Source organism: Copadichromis virginalis, linkage group LG11 (assembly GCF_057382275.1).
Source record: "Copadichromis virginalis isolate Kocher_CV1m ecotype Utaka linkage group LG11, C_Virginalis_male_GT1.1, whole genome shotgun sequence".
Lineage (NCBI taxonomy): Eukaryota > Metazoa > Chordata > Actinopteri > Cichliformes > Cichlidae > Copadichromis > Copadichromis virginalis.
Window position 1 is genome coordinate 14,171,517 of NC_140628.1, and position 22,111 is coordinate 14,193,627.

General features: G+C 41.5%; 1 protein-coding gene across 3 annotated transcripts in view; it reads right to left on the reverse strand.

Moving 5' to 3' along the window:
• Positions 1-22,111, reverse strand: part of LOC146698207 (CUB and sushi domain-containing protein 3-like) — a 259,780-nt gene that overhangs the window by 99,530 nt on the left and 138,139 nt on the right. For all 3 annotated transcript variants that reach the window (XM_085473236.1, XM_085473239.1, XM_085473238.1), the window contains exons 29-31: positions 20,629-20,816; positions 20,119-20,313; positions 16,592-16,708 (exon numbers count right to left, since the gene is read on the reverse strand). In XM_085473236.1, the coding sequence (XP_085329362.1) occupies positions 16,592-16,708; positions 20,119-20,313; positions 20,629-20,816 (500 nt within the window). The remainder of the gene's footprint in view (positions 1-16,591; positions 16,709-20,118; positions 20,314-20,628; positions 20,817-22,111) is intronic.

Here is a 22,111-nt window from a genome sequence, read left to right on the forward strand (position 1 = left end):
CTGTTTGTCCCGAGTCACCGTGCTAATTATTATATTCACAGTGTTTTCCAAAGAGCAGCAATTATCACAAAATCTGGCAGGAGCAGTTTTCCTTCATCACGCCAGGCAGGTCCATAAACCCTGTCAGTAAGCGGCAACTTACACTGCGCCATTCAAGCTGCACAGATAAGCACTCACACCATGACTCCATCAGTGACTGTGGGCACTGAATCCTTTATGTCTGAAATGCAGGTATCACAATAACAATAGAAAAAAGAAGAAGAACTATGAGTGCCCTCCGTTTCAATAAAAATAAATTCTGCACTGTATTACTGAGATAATTAATGCCTTTTAAAGTGACAGTAATTCACAATAAACTAATTGTTAACATAGAAAATTAATCCGAGACACCATACTATTGTGCTTCAGTGGGTAGAGTCAGAATAAAATAGCATTCCTAATCAAAACAGGTGGATTCAGCAAGAGCTGATCCTAAAGACAAAGTTAAATTCTTTATATGTTTAATAATGATAAGGAACAAATACGGTCTATACTTGCTTAATATACTAACAGAAAAGCCATTTGAGGAAGCAGATTTACTAGATTTAGTTTTAAAAATTACTATTCATTTAAAACTTTGACTAGGAAAAACTGCAAGCAGTTGTGGTGACTAATAGGACATCTAGAGGGTGAGGGTGTCGTGTACGTTCAATTACAAGGTGACCACCTAGTGGGAGGCAACCTGTTGCCAAATAATGTCCAACTCTGCATGAATGCAATCACTCTCTGACAACTTCGCAAAAGTTCTCAAAAAACTAGTATGTAATTGATAGATAAGCTACTGGCTGGACTCTAAATGTAAATAGTTACATGTGAAATCCTGTATATGTAGACATCAACCAATTTGTGATTTCCCTTTGATTTATCACAGTTAAATTCCTGTATTATTACAAATAGATTGTATGTAATTGCTAACTGGACCCATTCAATCGTAAAATACTAAAATGAAAGGAGACTCACTCTGTCTATGTCATGGTCCTGGGTCGGTGACCCAGCGCTTTTGGTTTGTTATTATTTTCTAGATGATGATTGTTTAAGTTCTGTGTTATTTTCGATCTGCCTCTAAGTCTGCGTCTGTACCTGTCTGTCTATGGTGTCTCCCCATCTGTTTGTGAATCTGTCTGTTTAGTTCAATGTCTTGTCTGGTTCCATGTATCTGAGTTTCCTGTTTTATTGTGAAGGTCCGTGTCGTATGTGAGTGTGATCAGTTTACGTTTCCCCTGTCCCGTCAGCCCAGATTCCTCCCAGCTGTGTTGCCCTCCTGTCTCTCATCCCCTGATTACTGGTGTGTGTATTTAAGCCCTGTGTGTTCTCCTGCCTGTTGCCGGTTCGTCTGTGTTCCTCCGTGTCAGTCTGTGTAACTCTGTGTCAGTCTGTTACCCTGTGTTCCACGGTGTCCTGTTCCTCGTCTGCGTCTCTCTGCTATTCATCATCCGTTGTCATATGCTCCCAGGTCTGTTATTTTAGTTCTCCCAGTTTAGGTGTCTTTAGTTGTTTGTTATGCCCCACTGTTTGTTTGCCACTACACCTCTGTAAATAAAACCACCGGTATCTCATCCACTGCCTGCATCTTGGGTCCTCCTTCTATATCCACACGGCTCGCCTCGGCAGCCGTGACAGTACGAACCGGCCACTATGGACCCAGCAGCATTCAACCCGCCCAAGGAGCTCCGGGAGGACATTGTTTACTCCGTGGACAAATTAATCAACGCGTGGCTGGAGCACGAGGGGAGAGAATTTCGCCAAGCCGTGGCTAATCGGCTACAGCGCTTGGTTTCTGGTCTCCCCTGGCTGCTCAGCTCACTTCACCTGCTCGCACAGAATTTCATTCTGAATGGACTCCGTCTTCACCCCCCGGCTGCTACCACCCACCCTGCAGCTCATGCTTCACTGCCCAGTCCGACAGAGGATGTTCTGCCCGGCCCGTCAACCCAGCCTTCGAGGGGGAAACGGCGCTCACGCTGCCGACGCTCCTCGCCACAGTCGGACCTGGGGATTTCCGAGCAGCCAGCTGTGGTGAGTGGACAGGACAGTATTGTTGGTCTGAACTGTGGGACCGTTTACTCAGGGGTGATGTTCTGTACGGCACTGGACAAAAACTGTTTATCGCCAGAAGCTCAGTTAGCCGCCCGGCCAGAAGCTCAGTTAGCCGCCCGGCCAGAAGCTCAGTTAGCCGCCCGGCCAGAAGCTCAGTCGCCACCTCCGCCACATTCAGCCTCACAATCCATAGCTCAATTACAGTCACAGCCAGACTTATTACAAACCCTGTTACAATCCATGGCCCAGTCAGTAGCCCGGTTAGCAGAAGAATCATTAGCTTTATCCTCAGTTCAGCAGTCACCAGCCCTGCATCCTGTGTCAGTTGCTCCACTACCTGTTCAGCCATCACCTTCACCTACTCCTCCTGTACAGCAAGCCATGTCAGTCCAACCCATAACGGACAGTTCAACAACTCCGTACTCTAAGCAGAGAGACAAACCCAAGAACAATGTCAACATTCCGCAAAGGCTGGCCAGTTCTGAGACTGAGATGCACTCCAGGGCCTCCCCAGAGGCTGGGTTTCAGCCCCCATTAGACTCTGGACCCCTGGAGTTTAAGAAGCCAGCTGAGGACTGCACAGAGCTGTCGCTGCCTGAGCAGGGTCAATGCTCTGCGCAGCTGCAGGCCGCTATGTGTTTGCCAGAGGCCCGTGTGCCTGCTGGTCCTGTTGCGTTCCTGCCAGAGGCCCGTGTGCCTGCTGGTCCTGTTGCGTTCCTGCCAGAGGCCCGTGTGCCTGCTGGTTCTGTTGTGTTCTTGCCAGAGGTCTCCGCACCTGCTGGTTCTGTTCTGTGTGTGCCAGGGGCTCCAGTGCCCACTGGTTCTGAGACTGTTTTTGCTGGGGGGCCCGAGGAGCCCGTCCAGCCTTCTTCCTCGTCAGCTGGGGGGCCCGAGGAGCCCGTCCAACCACCAGCTGCTCCACCAGCAGCCTCATCCACGCTTGCAGCAGCAGTTTCATCCATGCCGCCACCTGCTGCAGCGCCTCTGCTGCATCCTCCACGCCGTTGCCTGGCCCGGCCTCTGCTGCATCCTCCACGCCGTTGCCTGGCCCGGCCTCTGCTGCATCCTCCACGCCGTCGCCTGGTCCGGATTCAGCATCCTCTTCGCCTGGTCCAGCCTCCGTGTCTTCATCCTCTTCGCCTGGTCCAGCCTCCGTGTCTTCATCCTCTTCGCCTCGTCTGGTCCAGCCTCCGCTTCACCTGGGGCTGCAGGGGCCACGCAGCCTTCAGGTCCCCTACTACCACCTCCACATCGTCGGTCATCTGCCTGGCCGTCTGTTGGGCATCTCCGCCGCCGTGGACGCCCTCCTGAACGCCGCCACTGCCTTCCACGTGGCCGGCCTCCGGACTTGTTTCCACGCCGCTGTTGCCGTCCGCACGGTCGGCCCCCAGAACTGTTTCCACGCCGCTGCCTACTGCGTGGCCGGCATCGGGACCGGCCCCGCTGCCGTTCGCATGGTCGGCCTCCTGAACTTGACCATCTGGGCCTTTTGGACATCTTCCGAATTCATTACATGGTTAAAAGCATTTCTTTTGTTGTGGTGCTGCCTCCAACCACTGTTTTCCCTAATGTGATTGTACCATGAAGTAGAAAAGCATCTGTTCTAACTGGTACACAAACATACAGATTATCAATAACTGGGCTGCAGAAGAGCAGACTTCATATGGCTAAAATCTATAAATGAAAAGCAAGTGTGGCATGCTTTTTGTCCAGTAACAGTGTTCACCTATGTGTAAGCACACACAGGATCCACCTGAAAAGGTGTCAAATTAAAATAACACAATCAACAGAGGCAATTGCTAAAGGTAGAAAAGGCAGCATATGTTTTTCCTTCTGGCTATGAATTATGCAGAATTTTCCTGTCTTCTTCACTTTGTAGCAGTACCCATCTCCTCTGGCAGGTAGCCAACCACCATGAAACCACTATCCCCACTACAAAGCTAAGAAAGACAAGGAGTAAAAGACACTTAGCAGGAAACAGAAACAAGGGAATAAGTAACCCCTAAAAGCCACTGGAGGCAACACTGCATCTTATGGCCTAATAGGCAAATGACAATACAGAAAACATGAAACGAACAGCAATGACATGTTTTTGTAGTCTAACATCTCATTGCTGTAGTAGTTTGTTGAACTTTTGTTTTAATAAGGGTACCCCGCTAGTTATTATTTGTTGCAAAATGTAAAGTGTCAAAAATGAAACGACAGCCAAACAAGCTTCATAAAGCAAAAAATCCCCCAAAAATGGAAACACATGGACACGCATGAAGTGGTGTTCTCACTCAAAGCAGCACAGGCAGACCTGTTTCCTTATCTGTTGAGTCGAGAAAATACCTATGGCTGAAAAAGAGTTTGAATAAGAGATTATTTTACCCTTAGGGACAGCTCACTGCTGCGGTATTAGCATACCAACACCCTGTTAGAGGCTGCACTCCTGTGCTCTGAGCACACACGCACACACACAAAATATAAGCACAATGTCGCTCATTTTTGCCTCTAATCCAAAGCCAGCCATGCATGACTCCAATCTGCTCCTTTGCTGTAATCATGTCCAGATATTAAGTCAATAAATCATCGGAAACTTGTTACCTAATTTGTGCAGGACTATGATGAATCTGTTGTCCTCTGGGCATCGTCATGGTAGTGTAATGCACTGCACTTGGACAATGGGAACAATTTTCATATCTGCATCTTCACCTTGAATTATCTCAACGCAAGTCACTTTAATCCTACACCTCTCAGGGTATTAGATCGTGATATTCGTATATTCCTGTATCTCAAAACCAGTAATGCCTGCCAGGCACTGATAAAGCATGAAATGTACAATTATACTTTGATCCTTCTCTTGAGTGATGGCAATCTAATTTTTTCCAATTTGAAAGCAGTCATTCTAGAAAATGTGACAAGAGGCTTCAATGGTTTTCTACCATCTCAAGTGCAGGCTGGCAGATATGAATTGAATCAGGGGAAACGTTTAAATTAACCATGCAATTTAAACAATCAAGAAAAGTCTTAGGTGGTCGTGCATTACATAATTTACATTAAATGTAATGGCAGAGGAGTCCACACTCAAAGATACACCTATCTAGAGTTGCATAAGACATTTCTACTTCAAAACAGAGAAAATTGGTTCAGGCATGGGCTCAAAACGGTGATAGTTTCCACGCACAGTTCTTGCAGATATTTGCCAGCACATTCACACTGTAAGGAAAAAAACCCTTGCCACCACATCTCAAAGGTGCTCTATTGGGCTGGGATCTAAAGAAAGTACACGAGGAAAGTGAAGTAAATTAAAATCACTGTCATGCTCCTGGAGCCATTTGGAGATGATGAGTGCTTTGTGACAAGGCTTGTTATCCTGCTGGAAGCATCCATTTGAAAAAGTGCAGACTGTCGATGAATGGGTGCACCTGGTCAGTAACAATGTCTAAGTATGTTATGATGTCTAAATGGTTCTCAGATGGCATTAAGGCAAGCAATGTGTGTCAAGAAAATATCTTCCCTAAGTTACACGTCAACAAACAACCCTTACTGTGTGCACGTTGTAAGACAGGTCCATGATTTCATATAGTTTACTCCACTTGCCATTGGAATTGTAATTCCTTCACTTTATGGAATTATGCTCAGGGGTTAATGTGGGCCATAACAATCCAGAACAGCAATCCAACACCGTCAGTAAATAGAAATACATAGTAATAGATTAATGCATAATACTGCTGAATCCCTGTGATTTGTCCATCTTACATTGGTTACTCAACTTCAGCATCTAGCTAGTGCTACTGAAAGGAGCGAGCATAAATGGTGCTAATTTTGTTTAAGTGGCAGGTAGTTTCAAACACAACAGCTCCACAAACATCAGCAAAAACAAACTGTGTGTATGGCCAAATAGGTGCAGTTGCTGTTTTTCCCAGGGAGAGAAAAAATGTTTCACAGGACAAGAAAGGAATATAAGAGATATTTTCAAAGGTAACGAATGTTCAGTAAGAAATATTTGATAAAATGGAAACTATCCTAATTCATTTAATTTTTAATCAGATATTGGATCTATGATGTGCTGCAGAAGTTTCTTACATATTTTGCAATGTATAATAAGTTGGGGTATTTTTTTGGGTTATTCAAAGGTTGTATAAAGGGGGTAGTTTAGTACGGTATAGTGCATGCTAAAGTGGTTAGTTTGCAGCACTGTGGTGTAGTTTGCAGTAATTCACTATGGTGGACAGATACAGGGTAGCAACAGAGTAGCAATGATCAACTTAAATGAAAGGTTACGTTGCTGATTAGATTCACTCACCAAATACTACCTACTATGTAGTGGTTGGAAATCAGCTACACAGCTTATGAATAATCTACTTGTATCATGTTGAATTCAGCTGGCTGGACAGGTCAGTTGATTACAGCCTGCAGATGAAGTAAAATCTAATGGAGCTCAGAATACAAATAACTATGTGTTTTATTTTAAGTGATTATTCTCCCCATGGTGCTATACATAAACTCCCCCCACCTGCCAAATCCCTCTTGAACCGACTACGCTATTCAGTCTAGTTCATAAATCAATGGCATAAGGATCACATTAAAATTTCTCAGAGTGGGTCTTGCAGGAATACTCATATTTTGAGGCATCACATTGTAAAAGCATTTTTAAATAAAACTGCTGTTAAATGGAAGTGTTGCTCAGAAGGCCGTAAGCAGACGGATCTTTGTTGTTCACACTCAGTATGTCAACACTCGAAGAAATCCACCTAGTCTCACCTTTATTCGTGAGGGTTTAGAAAGAAGTGTGTAGCTATAGCTCTCTTCATCCTGACTTTTAAAAGGTTCACATCAAAATACAACGATCACATTTAATGTTGTGGAGTGACTAATTAATCAAACATCAGTAGTACCCCATAGTCACCTGCAGCTTTTGCTCATTTTGAGTATTCTCTTTCTTAACCCTAACCTTCATCAGGTGAATGACTCGGCCACTCAGTGATATTTAAACTCACATTTTCTTAACCAGCACATTTACCATTGCTGTAGAATGATTGAATGACATTCACTGAGCTTTTAATATACTTGGATGGATGCCACAGAAAGCCCAAGCAATAATGAAATTGCCATATTCTTTAAAAGATGAGGAGGGTTGCTTGTCATGAGCCATTCGTAGCAGCCTATAGAACCTTTTTTCACAACTCTACCACTTTCTTATTGTGTTCCTGTGAGCGACAAACTTTCTTCTTTGAGTCTGATCAGGAGGTTGCAAAATGCATTGAATCCAACAGTTTGTCATTTTCTAGTTTCCCTATTTGCATCCATTATTCTTATAATATAACCAACATAATATTTTGGTGAATCAACTACCTCTGAGAAGACTGAAAATTATTTTAATTACAACCATAACAAAAGAATCTACTTTTCACTGCTGGGAGTGAGAAATGTGGTAAACGGCAAAAAATCAGAGAGATTTAGAGAGACTTTAGACTCAGTGAGGGGAGCAGAGCAGAATAAAGCCCAAAGGAAATAAAACACACACAAAAAAATTGTTTCAACATCTTCAACATAACCATGTCACACAGCACATAGAAGGCTTTCCAAGAAGAAAATAATATACCTAACCTAACGGCAGGGTAACAGAACTCCAAATGCTGAAACTACTAATGCTGGAAAACAAGTTTTTCGGAAATGCAAAATGTGGCAGTATTATTATTTTTTCTTTTTTAGATTGTCTGAAGTAACAAGAGATCAGTCTAATAGTTTTCCTAATGACTGAATGCTACCACCCCTTCACACTGAACTTCAGCCGCACTTTTCATCTGACTGTCATCTCCTGTCACAAACAAATGCAAATCCTGGGAGAGAAGAGAAGCAGTCATTGCAAGGTTCTATCAGTGAATGAAGAAACACTCAATGAACTATGATAAAAACAATGCACATGTGCATGACCGTGCTTTGCATTTCTCCAATCTAAAAACAATACAATTTCTCTTTTTAAGCATTTAATATGTTGCCTTATTTCACCATTTTCAATTCAACATATGGTTTAACATGATTTGCAAATCCTCACATTTGTTTTTTCTTTACACTTTACACAGCATCCCTGCTTATCTGGAAGTAGAGTTTAAGAACCACTCAAACTATAATTCACCATTACTATGTTCCCGTGCAAAGGTAATAGCAAGAAATGCTACATTTCATGCAGATTTAAAAAGAAATGTGCAAAATACAGAAGACACTTGCTGCAGATGTAACTGTTAAGGATTAACTACATACCCAAGTTGCGCCCATTCACCCAACCAAGCTGAATGCAAGTGTATGCTTTCAGACAGCATGATAAGCATCTACTGATATTATGAACTACTTCCACATTTGAAATTCTACTTACATAACAAATGCAATAAATTAGTAGGCTATTCCTACCAACATATTAAAAAAATATACTAAGCACCAATGGTTATTTTACACATGATGTACTGTATATAATGGAGCCTAAACATGATGCAGGCATCTGGTTTTTCAGAGACTCGGTCTCCGACTAATACACCATTAAAAACAGTAAAACGTGGTAAGAATTCCTCTTCTGATTCTGATGAAGACAATTCTTTTGTGTCATGTGACAGTCCTGCATAATTGACTTCTGATTTCTTTGCGTTTCAGTCCAGTCAGTCACACAACCAAATCTGAAAGCATCTTAATGTGAAAAGCTAAAAGAGAAGAGATTACTAGTTTAAATCTCCATCATGCTAAAACACAGAACCCATCATAAAATATTCAATATTAAGTGTGCATGCAGTACAGGCAATACAGGACTTCAATTTTATTCCATTTCACTCACTTGCAACCACATCACTTCTCAGTGGTGCAAAAAGAAAAAAACTACAGTATTTATCTGAAATGAAGTATAAGTCTGATAACAGGCTCTGGTTTCTGAGGTATCATGTTGAAGCTAATCAGTGAACCTTGACTACCTCTGCAGGGTCTCTATCTCCCTCTGTCCTTGCTTCAGTGTGAAAGGCCTTAAAGGGATTTTGTCTGACAGTGAGGCAGAAGAAACTCTAAAAACTACCTCAGTTTCACTTTTTGTGCATGTTTATCATCTTGCCGCATGTACAAACTCAGGCGAGACCCAGGGAAGACGCCCGCGTCATCTCCATATCTATTTTATTGAGATTCTGCTTCTACCTAACATGTATGTTTTATTTATTTTTCCCATTGGCCAATAATAACATGCCCACTTTCATAAGTACACAACTCCCAGCAATTGCTTCCCATAAGCTGATTAAACTTAGCTTCCAGCCAGCTTCTCATTGACTTAAAGTTTGTTAAAAAGGTGCATCTTTCAAGAACTTTTGCATCTCATGTTTTACAATATTTTACAAATAAAGTGTTACTGGATTCTGTCCATTTCAGGTCTGAGTCAAATTAAAAGCAAAAACATATTTTGAGGCCTCTTTAGATTCACCCCTTTTTTAAATTGTTATGTGTGTGCATCTAAATCACAATCTTTGAAATTTGAGAGGTCACATCCAGAGATGGGCAGTAACGCGTTACTGTAATCTGATTACTTTTTTAAAAGTAATGAGTAAAGTAAGGGATTACTATCGCAAAAACTTTAATTAGATTACCGTTACTTTCCCGTAGGAACGCTGCGTTACTGCGTTACTAAAACCGTGATTTTTTTGCGAGAATGTCTCATGACAATAACGTAAGCGAGTGCGACATTCGTGACAACAGCTGTGTGCAGATCAACAATGGATAATATGTCAAGTATTAAGTATATGTCAATGCATAAAGTTAAAAGATTAAAACTGATAAAACAAGTTAAAAAAAAGAGACTTTTCCATTTGAGTACATTTTGTGATGGATTATGCAAAAAAAGTAGAATTGGGCTGAAAGATCTATCGCTTTATTACCTATTCAGGTTGTAAATCGTGTTTTTAAAAAGTAACTAAGTAACTAAGTAATTAATTACTTTTGAAAATAAGTAATCAGTAAAGTAACGGGATTACTTTTTGGGGGAAGTAATCAGTAATTAGTTACTGATTACTTTTTTCAAGTAACTTGACCAACACTGGTCACATCTAAAAATAACACTATTGTTGGTCAGAAGTTAAAACTATGGGAAACAATTCAGTTTGATTCAAATCAAGGTGCTTTCTATTGCAAAGTAAAGACCTACAATATTAGAGACATACAACAATCAGACGACTTCCTATGAGCAAGCACTTGGCGACAGTGGGAAGGAAAAAATCCCTTTAAAGAGGAAGAAACCTCTTAAACCCAGAACCAGCCATCTTCTGCGACCAGTTGGAGGTGAGGGGAAGAAGACAGGACAAAAGACAGAGTGTGAAAATAATTATTAATAATAACTACTGCTCAGTAGTAGAGTGGTGTATAAACACAAATGGTGAAAAGAGGTGAGCAAAGAAATGATCAGTGCATCATGGGAAGCTCTCAGCAGCCTAGCCCTATTGCAGTACAATTGAGGAAAGGTTAAGGGTCCCCTGGTCCAGCCCAGATCATAAGCTCTATCAAGTTTCAAGCGTAATCTTAAAAAGAGAGATGGTGTACGTTGTGTACAGAATCCATACTGGGAGCCGGTTATACAGAAGTGGGACCTGAAAGCTGAAGAACAGAAGTCGCAGCAGATGAGCCTGATTCTGCCGGAGGTTTCTTCCTGTTAAAAGGGAGTTTTTTCTTCCCACTGTCGCCAAAGTGCTTGCTCATAGGGAGTCATATGATTGTTGGGTTTTCTCTGTATGTATTATTGTAGTGTCTACCTTACAAATATAAAGCGTAACTGTTGTTGTGACTTGGCGCTATATAAATGAATTGAATTGAATTCAGGTAAAGAGGTAAACCCCTTGAGGACCATGCTCTTCTAAGAAACTGCTCATCACATCATCATAATTTAAATGGAACGAAACACAGCCACCTTTTTCCCCACACTCACTGGATTGGCCTTAAGGCAAAGTATGCAAAAAGCCCAAATAAGGCGCTAAAAATACTAACAGCACAAGCAGTCGTGAAAGGTAAGAAAAATGGAAGCATATGTTTGTCCTTCTGGAAATGAATTATGGAAGAGCTACCTGTCACCTTTGTTTTATGGTAGTGCGGGCCTTCTGAGATTCTGAGCTATGACAGCATACACAAGCCTCATTTACAGAAACCAAAGGGATTATATGACAGCATCGACACATATATTTTTAATGACCCATTATCACAGCAAAATTGCAGCAGCTCTTTTGGCAGGGTGTACGTGGCTGTACCTTGGCACAATCTGTATGCAGCCCATTAGGCTTTTATCTTGGGTAAAAACTCTGTTCGGTGCATTGAAAACTGTAACTTTTGGTTACTCAAGTGAGAAAGAAAACTGTAAGTGGCCTGTGGCTTCTTTTTACTTCCTGCTTTAACTGCACTGATACTTTTTCTTGGCTTGGGTTTTTATTAGTGTTTGTACTTGCTGACTAGAACTGGTTTATACGGCATTCATTAATGGGGTTTTAAAGGGTAACACAAGCCAGTACAATGACAAAGAGAGCACCCAGAATCTCTGCAATCTTGAAGTCTTCGAAATCAGTCAGAGTCATCATTCAAGACTGTGTCTTACACATATCAAAAACCACATGCTCTATCATGAAAGATCTCCAACTCAAGGCAGAGCCAAAACAAATTCACAGTTTATATTAGGTTGAGGGAAGTGTATGGTGTAAGCTGATGGAGACAGACAAGGTAATGATTTTGTTGTGTAGGATGTAGCAAGTCATGTGCTGGGGTGGCTCGAGGCAGAATCTTACACTTCAGCAAACATCACTGATGAGTCAACAATCAGCCCCCGGGGTCTACGCTTTATGATCGCTCTCAGCAGTACTCTGTTCCTCTCGCCCTATTCTTCTCATTCTCTGTCTCGCTTATTATAACCCCCTCATTTATTATCTCTCGCCATCTAACTTTCTCTCAGACTTTGACATTCAACAAAGTTCGATGTGCCTCTCTCTCATAGTTAGACCTTTTACCTCTTGAAGTCTCGACAGTCTCTCTCTCTCTCATGCTGATTCTGTCCGTCTTGTTAGAGCCCAGATTTATTACAGTGATCTGCCAGAGCTCCTGTCTCGCCTACTAACACATACAATGGCAAACATCATGCATATGTTGTTGTTACCATTATATAGATACGTACACTGAAGCTATAAAGGGCCTCGGGCGGATAAACAGAGGTGAATTAATGTTGTCTCTACGAAATGAAATTCACCATTAACTCCACACGAGAGACCTTGGACCGAGAATGTACCTTGGGATAAAATGGACCATTTGAAAAGTTAACCACAGGTTAAAAAAAAATATGTATATAGATATATATGATATGCTTCATAATCTTGTTAAAATCTTGTTAAAATTAGGTCTAAGGCTGGACCTGGAGAACATAAGGTGAAACCACTGCATTGTGTTGCTCTAATAGTCAGGCTACAAATGGCTTTTGATGTCATTTTTAATGAGCTTGAAATTCACAGTTTATTTTCAATGTACTGATCTGAGAGTCATATCTCAAAACAAAAAAAAACCTGCAAAAGAAAAACACCCAGAAATGCCACAGAGGGTCCTAATTGGAAGAGTTTGAATCACCTCTGAAGCCATCAACATTTGGGAAGAGGGTTGTAATGAACAAGCAGATCCTTTAGGCTAAACAAAACAGACTGGGGAAAAAAAACAAAACACAAAAAACCCCACAACGAGACCAGAAGCACAGTTTGGAACTTTTTATCCCTTCCAAAAAACAAACAAATAACCATTTTTTCCCTCTGTGAACCCCCGCAAACAATGAGGTTATCCCACGTGTCTGTTTTAGGCAGGAAAATACAACATCCTGTCGGAAGTATAGGACAAAAAGTTAGCCGTCGAACTCGGCGTAAACAAGAGCAAATGCCTGTAGGCAGTGTATATCTTTATGTTTCCAAGCAGTGCCCAAGGCAAAGTTTGAGTGCCATGAATAATTCACGCCTTTACAAAAAGAAACAGAGTTATTGTTTGAAATATGACTACAAACATTATTTCTGACAGAATAATTAAATATTAAAGGGCAAGACAGATGCACATTGTACCTTAATGACATTTGAATGAGGCAAAGTAAAATAAGCCACGCACAAAATATGAGTGGTGAGATACCAAGAAAATGATGGCTCACCAGTGACTGCAAAGCCTCCTGCTTCTTGTTGACTATACACGCACCATGGTTTAAGCACTGGTGTCTACTGTCAGCTATTATTTTTATGATTATCAGTGTGGAGACAGTATGTACATATGAGCCTATACATGTGTACACGGGCTAAGAGTGGTGACGAGGTTTATAAATACGAACGGTCTACTTTCATACCAGCAAGTCCTTTGCAAGACAGCAATAATTTGCATGATAGAGACAGTGCTTCAGGGAGAATTGTTCAAGATTACATAGTGGTGCATAGTTATTATGGATAAATGTTTATGTGCATACATTATATCATATCAGATGTAAAACACGACAAACAAAATGCAGTCCAAACCTACAAACAGTAAGGATACATCAAGGAAGGTATGCACCGATCTATTCATTCAATGAGACAAAAGCACAACAGCTTGGGTAGAGTAGTTAATCTATACAAATTCTACTATGGTTACATAAAACTAAATATCTGCCAACATCCCATTCATGTATAAACAAGCTTTCGCAAGCTTTTGCACCGACCACCTGTGACAGAATCACACACCTTAAAACTGCGCTTTTAGGGAAACTAACAACAAAAAAGGAAACCCATCATCATCAGTAGTAATACTTTTTGCATTCATGCAGCAATCTGGATATCATTTTATATCAGGTTAAACAAAGTCTGAATTCTTCACTAAAAAAAGAAAAAATAAGAGTGCTTCGGCTGCTATCTAATCACTCTTTTAGACAGTTTCCTTTGGCGCTTCAGGTCTAACTTCCAGGTGCCTAAGCAACAAGACAGTTGAAGGTGGGGAAAAAGAAATCAATAGCTGACTCGCTCTGTCACAAATGTAGCAAAGCTAAACTGAAAAAGTGATTTATCTTTTCTTTTTTGCTGAGAATGTACAGTGAAAACCTTTATTTTCTCACATGAAGAACATTTTCCCATCCTGTTTGCTGTACACTCATATCAAAAACAATCACATACTCAGTCCACCATTGCTCTTTAAATCAATATAAAATATAGGTTAACAATAAAATGAAACATGTGAGTGTCACTTATCTTTTTTCTTTCAACAGTACTTTCATTCTGAAAACCAACAGCTCATGGCTCATTGCAATCTTGGCTAGCATTGGCTATACACAAACACTGTACTGTCACTTAGTTAATCAAATATTCTATTAATAATCAGGAAAAAAATGAAATGGTCCAATTCATCTTAAATGCAGTGCTTCCAAATCCAAATCTGTTCAGATTTCTGAGGACTCTCACTAACATACTGTACTTATATATAGAATTTCAAACATTCACATACACTGCATGATATGGATATCTATATTTAGGTCTGTGTAAACCCTTGTGGCTACACTGTGACAGCAAAAGACATATATGCACATAACATTCCAGTTCTCCAACACAGGTGTAAATCCCTCTGGTCACCGGGTCGGAGTGAGGAGATGATTTTCCACTGACCTTTTCCTGCAGCTCCAGCCAGGTTCACACAATGTCTGAAAGGCTTATGGTATGCCATCGGTCATATGAGGGACACACTTAGACACACGTTTGACACTCTACCCTAGGCGCTTACAAATGTCAATTACCTGTATACTAGACACTGAAATGTGATTTCTGTTATCACACTGCCCAAAGGCTAGACTCAGCTGCCAAGCTACTACAGAGAGAAAGCAGAATTTCTCTTCTTATTGTTTTATCTGGAGGGTAAAACACTAAAAATGCTGGACGCTTTATTCAGTAACATTAACCCCCCCCCCAAAAAAAAAAGTTTATTTATGTGTTTTACTTAATTCATGTGCACTGGTTTCATATCAGCTCAGCGAAGTAAAGTATGCATGTCTCAGCTTGTTTTCATGCACTGATGTTAGTTCCCAACTCTGTTTCAATGTGCATGTGTTTGTGTGTTTGCACTTGTTAGCCTTACTCGATTTACAGCTCATGGCACGTCCCAAAAGCACTCAGCCAAGAGGAGACACCTTCATTTTTTAAAATTCATTCATAATATTAAATCACAATGCAGTAAAAATTACAAAAATAATATCACGATTTGAGAATTCTACAGTTTGATGCTGGTGGCTTGGGGGATGTCATTTGATGTTCTGGCTTTAGATTCACAATTTACAAGGTACTAGCAAAACAAGAGCCATGTGCTGTCACGGGTGTATTATAGCTAGTGAAACATTTTCAGCCTGCTCTACCCAAGCTGCGAATCCCATTTCCTGCAGCCTCACCACAGCAGTCACTCCCTGGAACAAATGCATAAGCCCAGGTGGGAATGTTGCTTGGCGACTTCTACACTCCATTAAGCATTTGCTCCCAGTTTAAGCAAATGCTGCATTTTAATGCAGTGTTTATTTACAAAAGTTTTGTGGTTCCCTGGACTCCATGAGCAGCGGGAGATGGCAACAAAGGATGTAAACTGTCGGACCGGATCATCGCACAGGGGATTAATCTGTGTTTCTAAAGCACGGGGCTTTACAGAATAAAAACATCTGCCTACATTTCGGCTCTTCATTATGACTAACATGAAATATTGAGTAGAAATGCATCAAGGTCTTCTAGAGATCTTTGCTGAATTATGTATACACAGGAGTCCGTGGATAAACTGAGCACCAGAGAATTTGCTTGCGCCGTCTATTCCCCACAGCCCCTCGCTGCATGACCTTCCTCTTCATTACCTACACTACGGAGCATTTTTCACGTCAACACAATCAATTTTTGTTTGCCCTGATCCTGTTCTGCTTTTACGCCTCTTACTGGAACCAAAATCCTGCCATTCTTTACGCTACATTTCAGCTCATACACAAGAGCAGAGGGTAGCTGAAAGAGGTGCGGCACACACCCAACTCTGTAGTGGTATGGAACCAACATCTGTATGTATCGATTCAATCAGATTTCCTCCAACACATACTTGCAATTGGCTTCAATATTTATTGCTCAGCCATTTGCGTGATTGATTTTTATATATGGGGAAGTATACACAAACCGAATCCTACCCAGCAGCAAACATGCGTGCCAGTGGCCGAAAGCATCAAAGTACCACTCTAAATTGAAAAGGCATGCAGCGCAAATTAAGCTCCACAGGAAAAGGGTAATTCAAGTTTGAGCATTGTGTTTGGTGACCACATTTTACAGAAAGCTTCAGTTTCTTCACAGGCTATCTTCCATGCTCATGTTGGAGCAAAAATTCACAGAAAACAGATTATTATCTGTTAGCCTCTTCTTTTTTCTTCTTGGAAGAAAAATATTTCTGGCTGCCACCACATATCAGCTATAAGCAGCATTTGAGCAGGCAATAAGTAACAGCTTTTTTGCAGTTCCATGTAAATAATACTTAAAATGCTTACCAAAGTCCCCAGGGACAAAGATGTCATAGACACAGGTCTGCCCTATGGTGTAATTATGCGGGTAGTTTGGGGACAGCACAGTTCCCTCTGAACCTGTGAAGTGACCTCCGCAGGGAGCTGTGGAGACAGCAAGGCAAGCAGCAGGGAAGCTCAGTTAACAAATATGAGGCAACCAGCTAATAATACCTGGAGGAAAAAGGGATTAAAATAAAATTAGTGCATCTATTGAAGGGTAAGCAGCTAAAAATCACACGCACACAAAAAAACAACAACAAACTTTAAAAGTTGCAGACAAATATAAATTTGTCCAGCAAATAAAAAATAATTTGACATTTGAGAGACATTTTGGACACATCTTCAAAAAGAAGAGTGAGCCATAAACGCGGAAAAGAAAAGCCCTGAGATGTGCTTAGAAAGAGCCAACGGGGAGAAAACCTGCAAGGAAAAATACTTTTTGCCTTTAAAATACAGAAAAACACCATCAGTCTCGGGAACACAAAAGCACAGCATTCCCACATGCCTGTGACTTTAATCAGCCCATACGGCTCAGCACCCTGTTTTGAAAGATTCAGATTCAATGACTCAGCTAAAGTTGGTCTTTCATCAGACATCCAGCGATTTTTGAAGGTGCTTCGTTATGATGTATAATTCTAATTGATTGCATTTTCCTATCACTAACCTTTACAAAGCATATCCATTAATTTTAATATCTGCTAATACAGCGTGTGGCTAAAGCTAGACTAAGGTCGCTTAAATTTAATTGTCATTAAACATACATCTCTCAAAACTTTCCTGCTACTCTCAGCAGATATTTAGCCAGTGATATTCAGTAGGCTTGTTAATATTAGTTGCAGTCTGTCTTGCTGCTGCATCGCATCTCATAGTCTGATCTTAAGCTGTTGATAATGTACCTAATTAGCTAAGAGTCGCTCTAATGCATTTACCACAGACCTCACGGACCGAGCCATCAGGTGGGAGAGCCTCGACTGTAAACAAACACACAGTCATTTGTATTAGGGAAGCTGTCACCAGCTGCTCTGAACCCCCCTATGGCCCACACTGTGCACATGTCACTGCTGTTCCATCGAGCAGCACATGAGAAGTGAGCAGAGGTGCAGAAGAATGGATCAGCGATTTATCAGCATTTGGTTGCTGAAGTAGCAAGAGGCATGTAATCAAACACATGTGACACGGGCACGCGAGGCTCTAATTCAAGCTGATTTGTCAGACAGAATGGGAGACATGGTGCTGTGGTGGGGGAGGAATCTGAGAATGCTACTAGTGGGAAGGAAAGCAAACTGCGCTGTCAATCTCGAGTAGGAAAGAGCGGCACCAAGGAAAGCAAGGGATTCTCAAGATATGCTTTAACGGTTTCTGTCTGACAGCCGAGTGCAGTGCTGCACAGAGAAGAGGGCAGGCTGCAAAACCACTCATTTTATGTTTTGTAAAAGGCTGATAGTTACGAAAGAAAGCTAAATGCTTCAGAGAAAAAGGCGAGTTATTACCTCATATGATTACATAAATGGTGATTTAAGAACTCAGTGCATGAATCATATTGACCCTTTCCTTTATTCTACTTTTCTTACATACACAAGGGAGAAAATGGAGCAAATTGTAGCATAATAAAACAAATCTACTATACTGAAAGTACAAGAATAATCTGTAAAGTATGATACCACTAGCCAAGAAGCCCACAGGATGCCCTTAAGTTTGGGTAAGAATCACAGTTATACTCTATACTAAATATAAGTTTCTGACCTGAGTGACCTTGACTAAAAGTCCTGCTGTCTGTAGTACAATTTAACAACTGAAAACACAGTGAGCCATTATAGACTTGTTTAACGTAAACAGAGTGTACAGCTTGCTAAATAACATAAAGGAACAGTAGCTGGCCATATGTTGAGGCAGCTGAAGCCATTACTGTCATGAATCGCTGTGCGGCAGGCAGGAGAAGGACCCAGGATGCAGACTCACAGACACGGGGATAAACTTAAAGAACACAGCTTTAATGCTGGCACGGCAGAATACAGGAAATACAGAACTAACTGGGAAAAAGTAAACTAACATTCGCAGGAAGGCACAGGAAGATCCACACAACATGAGGGACGACGTCACGCTGAACAGAGGGAGACGCAGACAGAAATACACAGAGGGTTAACGAGGAAAGTGGGAACACACGGGGAACACAGGTGACACTGATAATCATAACGAGACAGGGCGGGGTGAACTGAACATGACATGTACGGGCGTGAGAGTCACAAAGTAAACAGGAAGTGCACAGAGGTTCAGACAGGAGGAGAGAGAGCACGGGGAAAACACAGACATAACGGGCTGGGAAAACATGAAACAACCACAAAGGGAGACGAGGGCTCATAAATACATAGAGGGCACACAGGGGGAAGAGAGAGCACGGGGAGAACTTAGACATAACGGGCAGGGGAAACATGGAATAAAACATAAGGAGAGACGAGGGCTCACAGATACACAGAGGGGCACACAGGGGGTAAAAGCCATGAAGGGAAAACACTTAGGGAACAACACAACAGGGCAACTCAGAAAACATAGCCTAAGCAAGGAACAAAATACAAACATACAAGAAAACTAAGAACACTGGGCCAACATGGCCCAGGACCATGACAATTACATTTAGCCTTGAGACGGTTCAGTCATCAGTTCAGATGCATTTTCAAAGTGAAAACACTTAACGGAGAGCTGTTGATGGACTCTTTAGTAAAACACATAACCCCAGGGCTGTTTAGTCAAGTTACAGAGGTGTCAACTGTAAAAGCAATGAATAGCTCCCTGGCGTGAGGCTGGGTGCTCCCGTTCAGTATGTTCAGTGCAGTAAATGAGCGCTGAATTCTAATTTAACCTTGATAGATTTAAGACTATGACAAATATTAAAACGATTACCGCGAAGAGAAGAAATTGGATATCTCACTCCTTGCATCTTTTTGCATTTCTTATCACACTGTAGAGTTACCTTAAATTCAAATCAGTAGTGGTAAATGGTTTGTCATGAATATTGCTATTCACCATGAAATGCTGAACCTACAGAATGCCAACAACAATAAAACGACGCATTTGCAAACGAACGTTATGTTCACTAGTTTATTACATATGCTAGTTTATTACATCAAATTATAGCTGAATGCAATTTGCCATTTGGGAGTGTCGTTTAAATCCAGAAGACACAAATACCATGCAGGGCAGAGTACTGTGTGGATCTGGAATTGGACACTATGCTTTGACTCACTCATGATATGCTGTAGTTTGCCCTCCATAATCCCAGTTCATGAGTGCTGCACTACAGCTGAACCCATTATATTTTTGTCTTTATTGAGTGACCAGAATGTGCTATGTTCTACATGTGCATCAAACAGACAGCAGCGTGCGCCACATTTCAGCTCTTTTTTTTAAACACAGCGCTCTCCTGGTATCACACTGTATCAAATATTGACCAAACAGCTGGAGTGCAGTTTTCTGCTTCTAAGGCCTTCTGCTATTGCCGAGGTGTTGCCTCTTACCTTGACAACTTGGTTTAGCTCTGTCCCACTCGGGTCTCTTGCTGTTGCCCATGACACACGTCAGTGTCGAGTAACCCTGCAGCAGGTAGCCAGCCTCGCAATGAAATGTCACCATAGATCCCAGCTTGTAGTCAGTACCCATTCTAGTGCCATTCATCACATTCCCGGGATCAAAACACGCCTCCCGCAGTTTAGCTGCCAATCAAAAAAAACAAAGCTTTTACAACAGTGACAACTACCTAAAATGAGAGGGATTTGTTAAATGCATTAAGCGTTACACAGATTGCAAGTTTCTGTTTAAATTAACAGCACTGTGGTATTAAAAACATTAATTAAGATTGTAAATTTGTGGCAATAGAGGAGGCTGGGTCTTAGGCTAATCTCCAAGTAGCTGTGTGTAGTGTTGTGTTCAAAAGACAAGATGTGTATCAAAGGAAATCCCCTGCTGAACTACATAAACATATTCAGTGGAAATGCTTAAAGAAGCGCATGCTCAAGCCTTTAGAGTACCTTTGTATTCCAAATGAAAGCCAGTGTAGCTCACAGAGCCGTCGCTACGAAATGCCAAGTACATGAAGTTGGAAGTGCTCTCAATCTTCTCAGGAAGTTTACTGTCTTGGAAGCTGCCAATCAGATGGGCGCTGCTGTCTGGCCCATTGTAGATGTACAAGAAATCATAGTTTGGCTCAATACTGAAGCTGTGACAAGCAAAAGAAAGAAACAAATGAAAGATAAAAACAGTTATTATTTTGCCAAGCCTTAACCACCAGATTGTACAGATTGAGAGATTTAGAATGCAATTGGGTCTCAAAATGAAAGTGTGCACTGCAATGCTAGAAGTGAGTCATGCCAAGCGATTTGTTTTGCATCTCCAGACAAAGAGATAAAAAAAGATATCTCCCCCAAGAGGTGAGAAGAGATTAAATTGTTGTGACACTGCGGTGGCACAAAATCTTCCCAGACGGCGACGGCAATGCAGTGTGAAAAGATCGTTTCATATTGTAGCGCTGTATATCAAATCACATGCTGCAGTCAGAGAGAGAGGGGAGCATTTGTTTTCAAAATAATGAGCGCGGTTTATGACGAAAATGTAAATAGCTTGGAGATAATTGCATTTGAGTTGGATCAAGGCAACTCCAATTTAAAATCATAACCCCATCCTTTCATTTGGCAATTCCCAAGAGTCAGAGAGAGAGAGAACGGCATTGTGCTAACTCTATTAGACGTTTGCTTTGAAAGACAAAGCTGAAGAAGAAACATGGCGAGTTCTCCGCCTTCACCGCGAAGTGTGCGGAAGTACAGAAACAGCAGTGTACCTTTTGTTCCTTTCCAGGCTTTCGCAAAAAGTACTCGACAGTCAAAAGAAGACTGCCCAAGAAAACTGGCCTCGGGCGCATCTGTGGCTTTGCTTTGCAGATATTGGTGCTGCATGCTTAGATTGCAATTAATAATGCAAAGCACACAGTCGGACTATCTTTCAGCATATTTAACGAGATGCACTCCTATCACAATTCTGCGATATAGTATTCACCCACAAACCATGTTTCCCCACATTTCAGCAAAGCAGGCTGAAATACTACTCCTTCTAAGTGTCTGTAAAGGCACCGCTGCTTTCTCCCTATCTCCCAACACACCTTGGCTCAAACTTAGGTCTTCTGCTTAACACACATGGTCAACTGTGCTTAATGCTGTGATGCTATAGCAGGTTCCACTGCAGAAAACAAGCAATTCCATTGCAGAGCCCGATCCACTGCACATCCACTGAGAACTGAGTCCATTCTGTTTCAGACAGGTTACAAAAAAATACCACAGGTTTAGGGAAAGAGTCAGCTTGTAAGCTATTGGCCCATGTTTTTAAGGGACAACACTATTTTTCTTTATCTATTGGCCTTCTCACATCCTGCAAATTCGTCAAGTCCTCACATTTCTTTTGACTAAATACTTAATATAAGTGAAAAGTCCACACGTGTGAATAATACATCAACCCATGTGG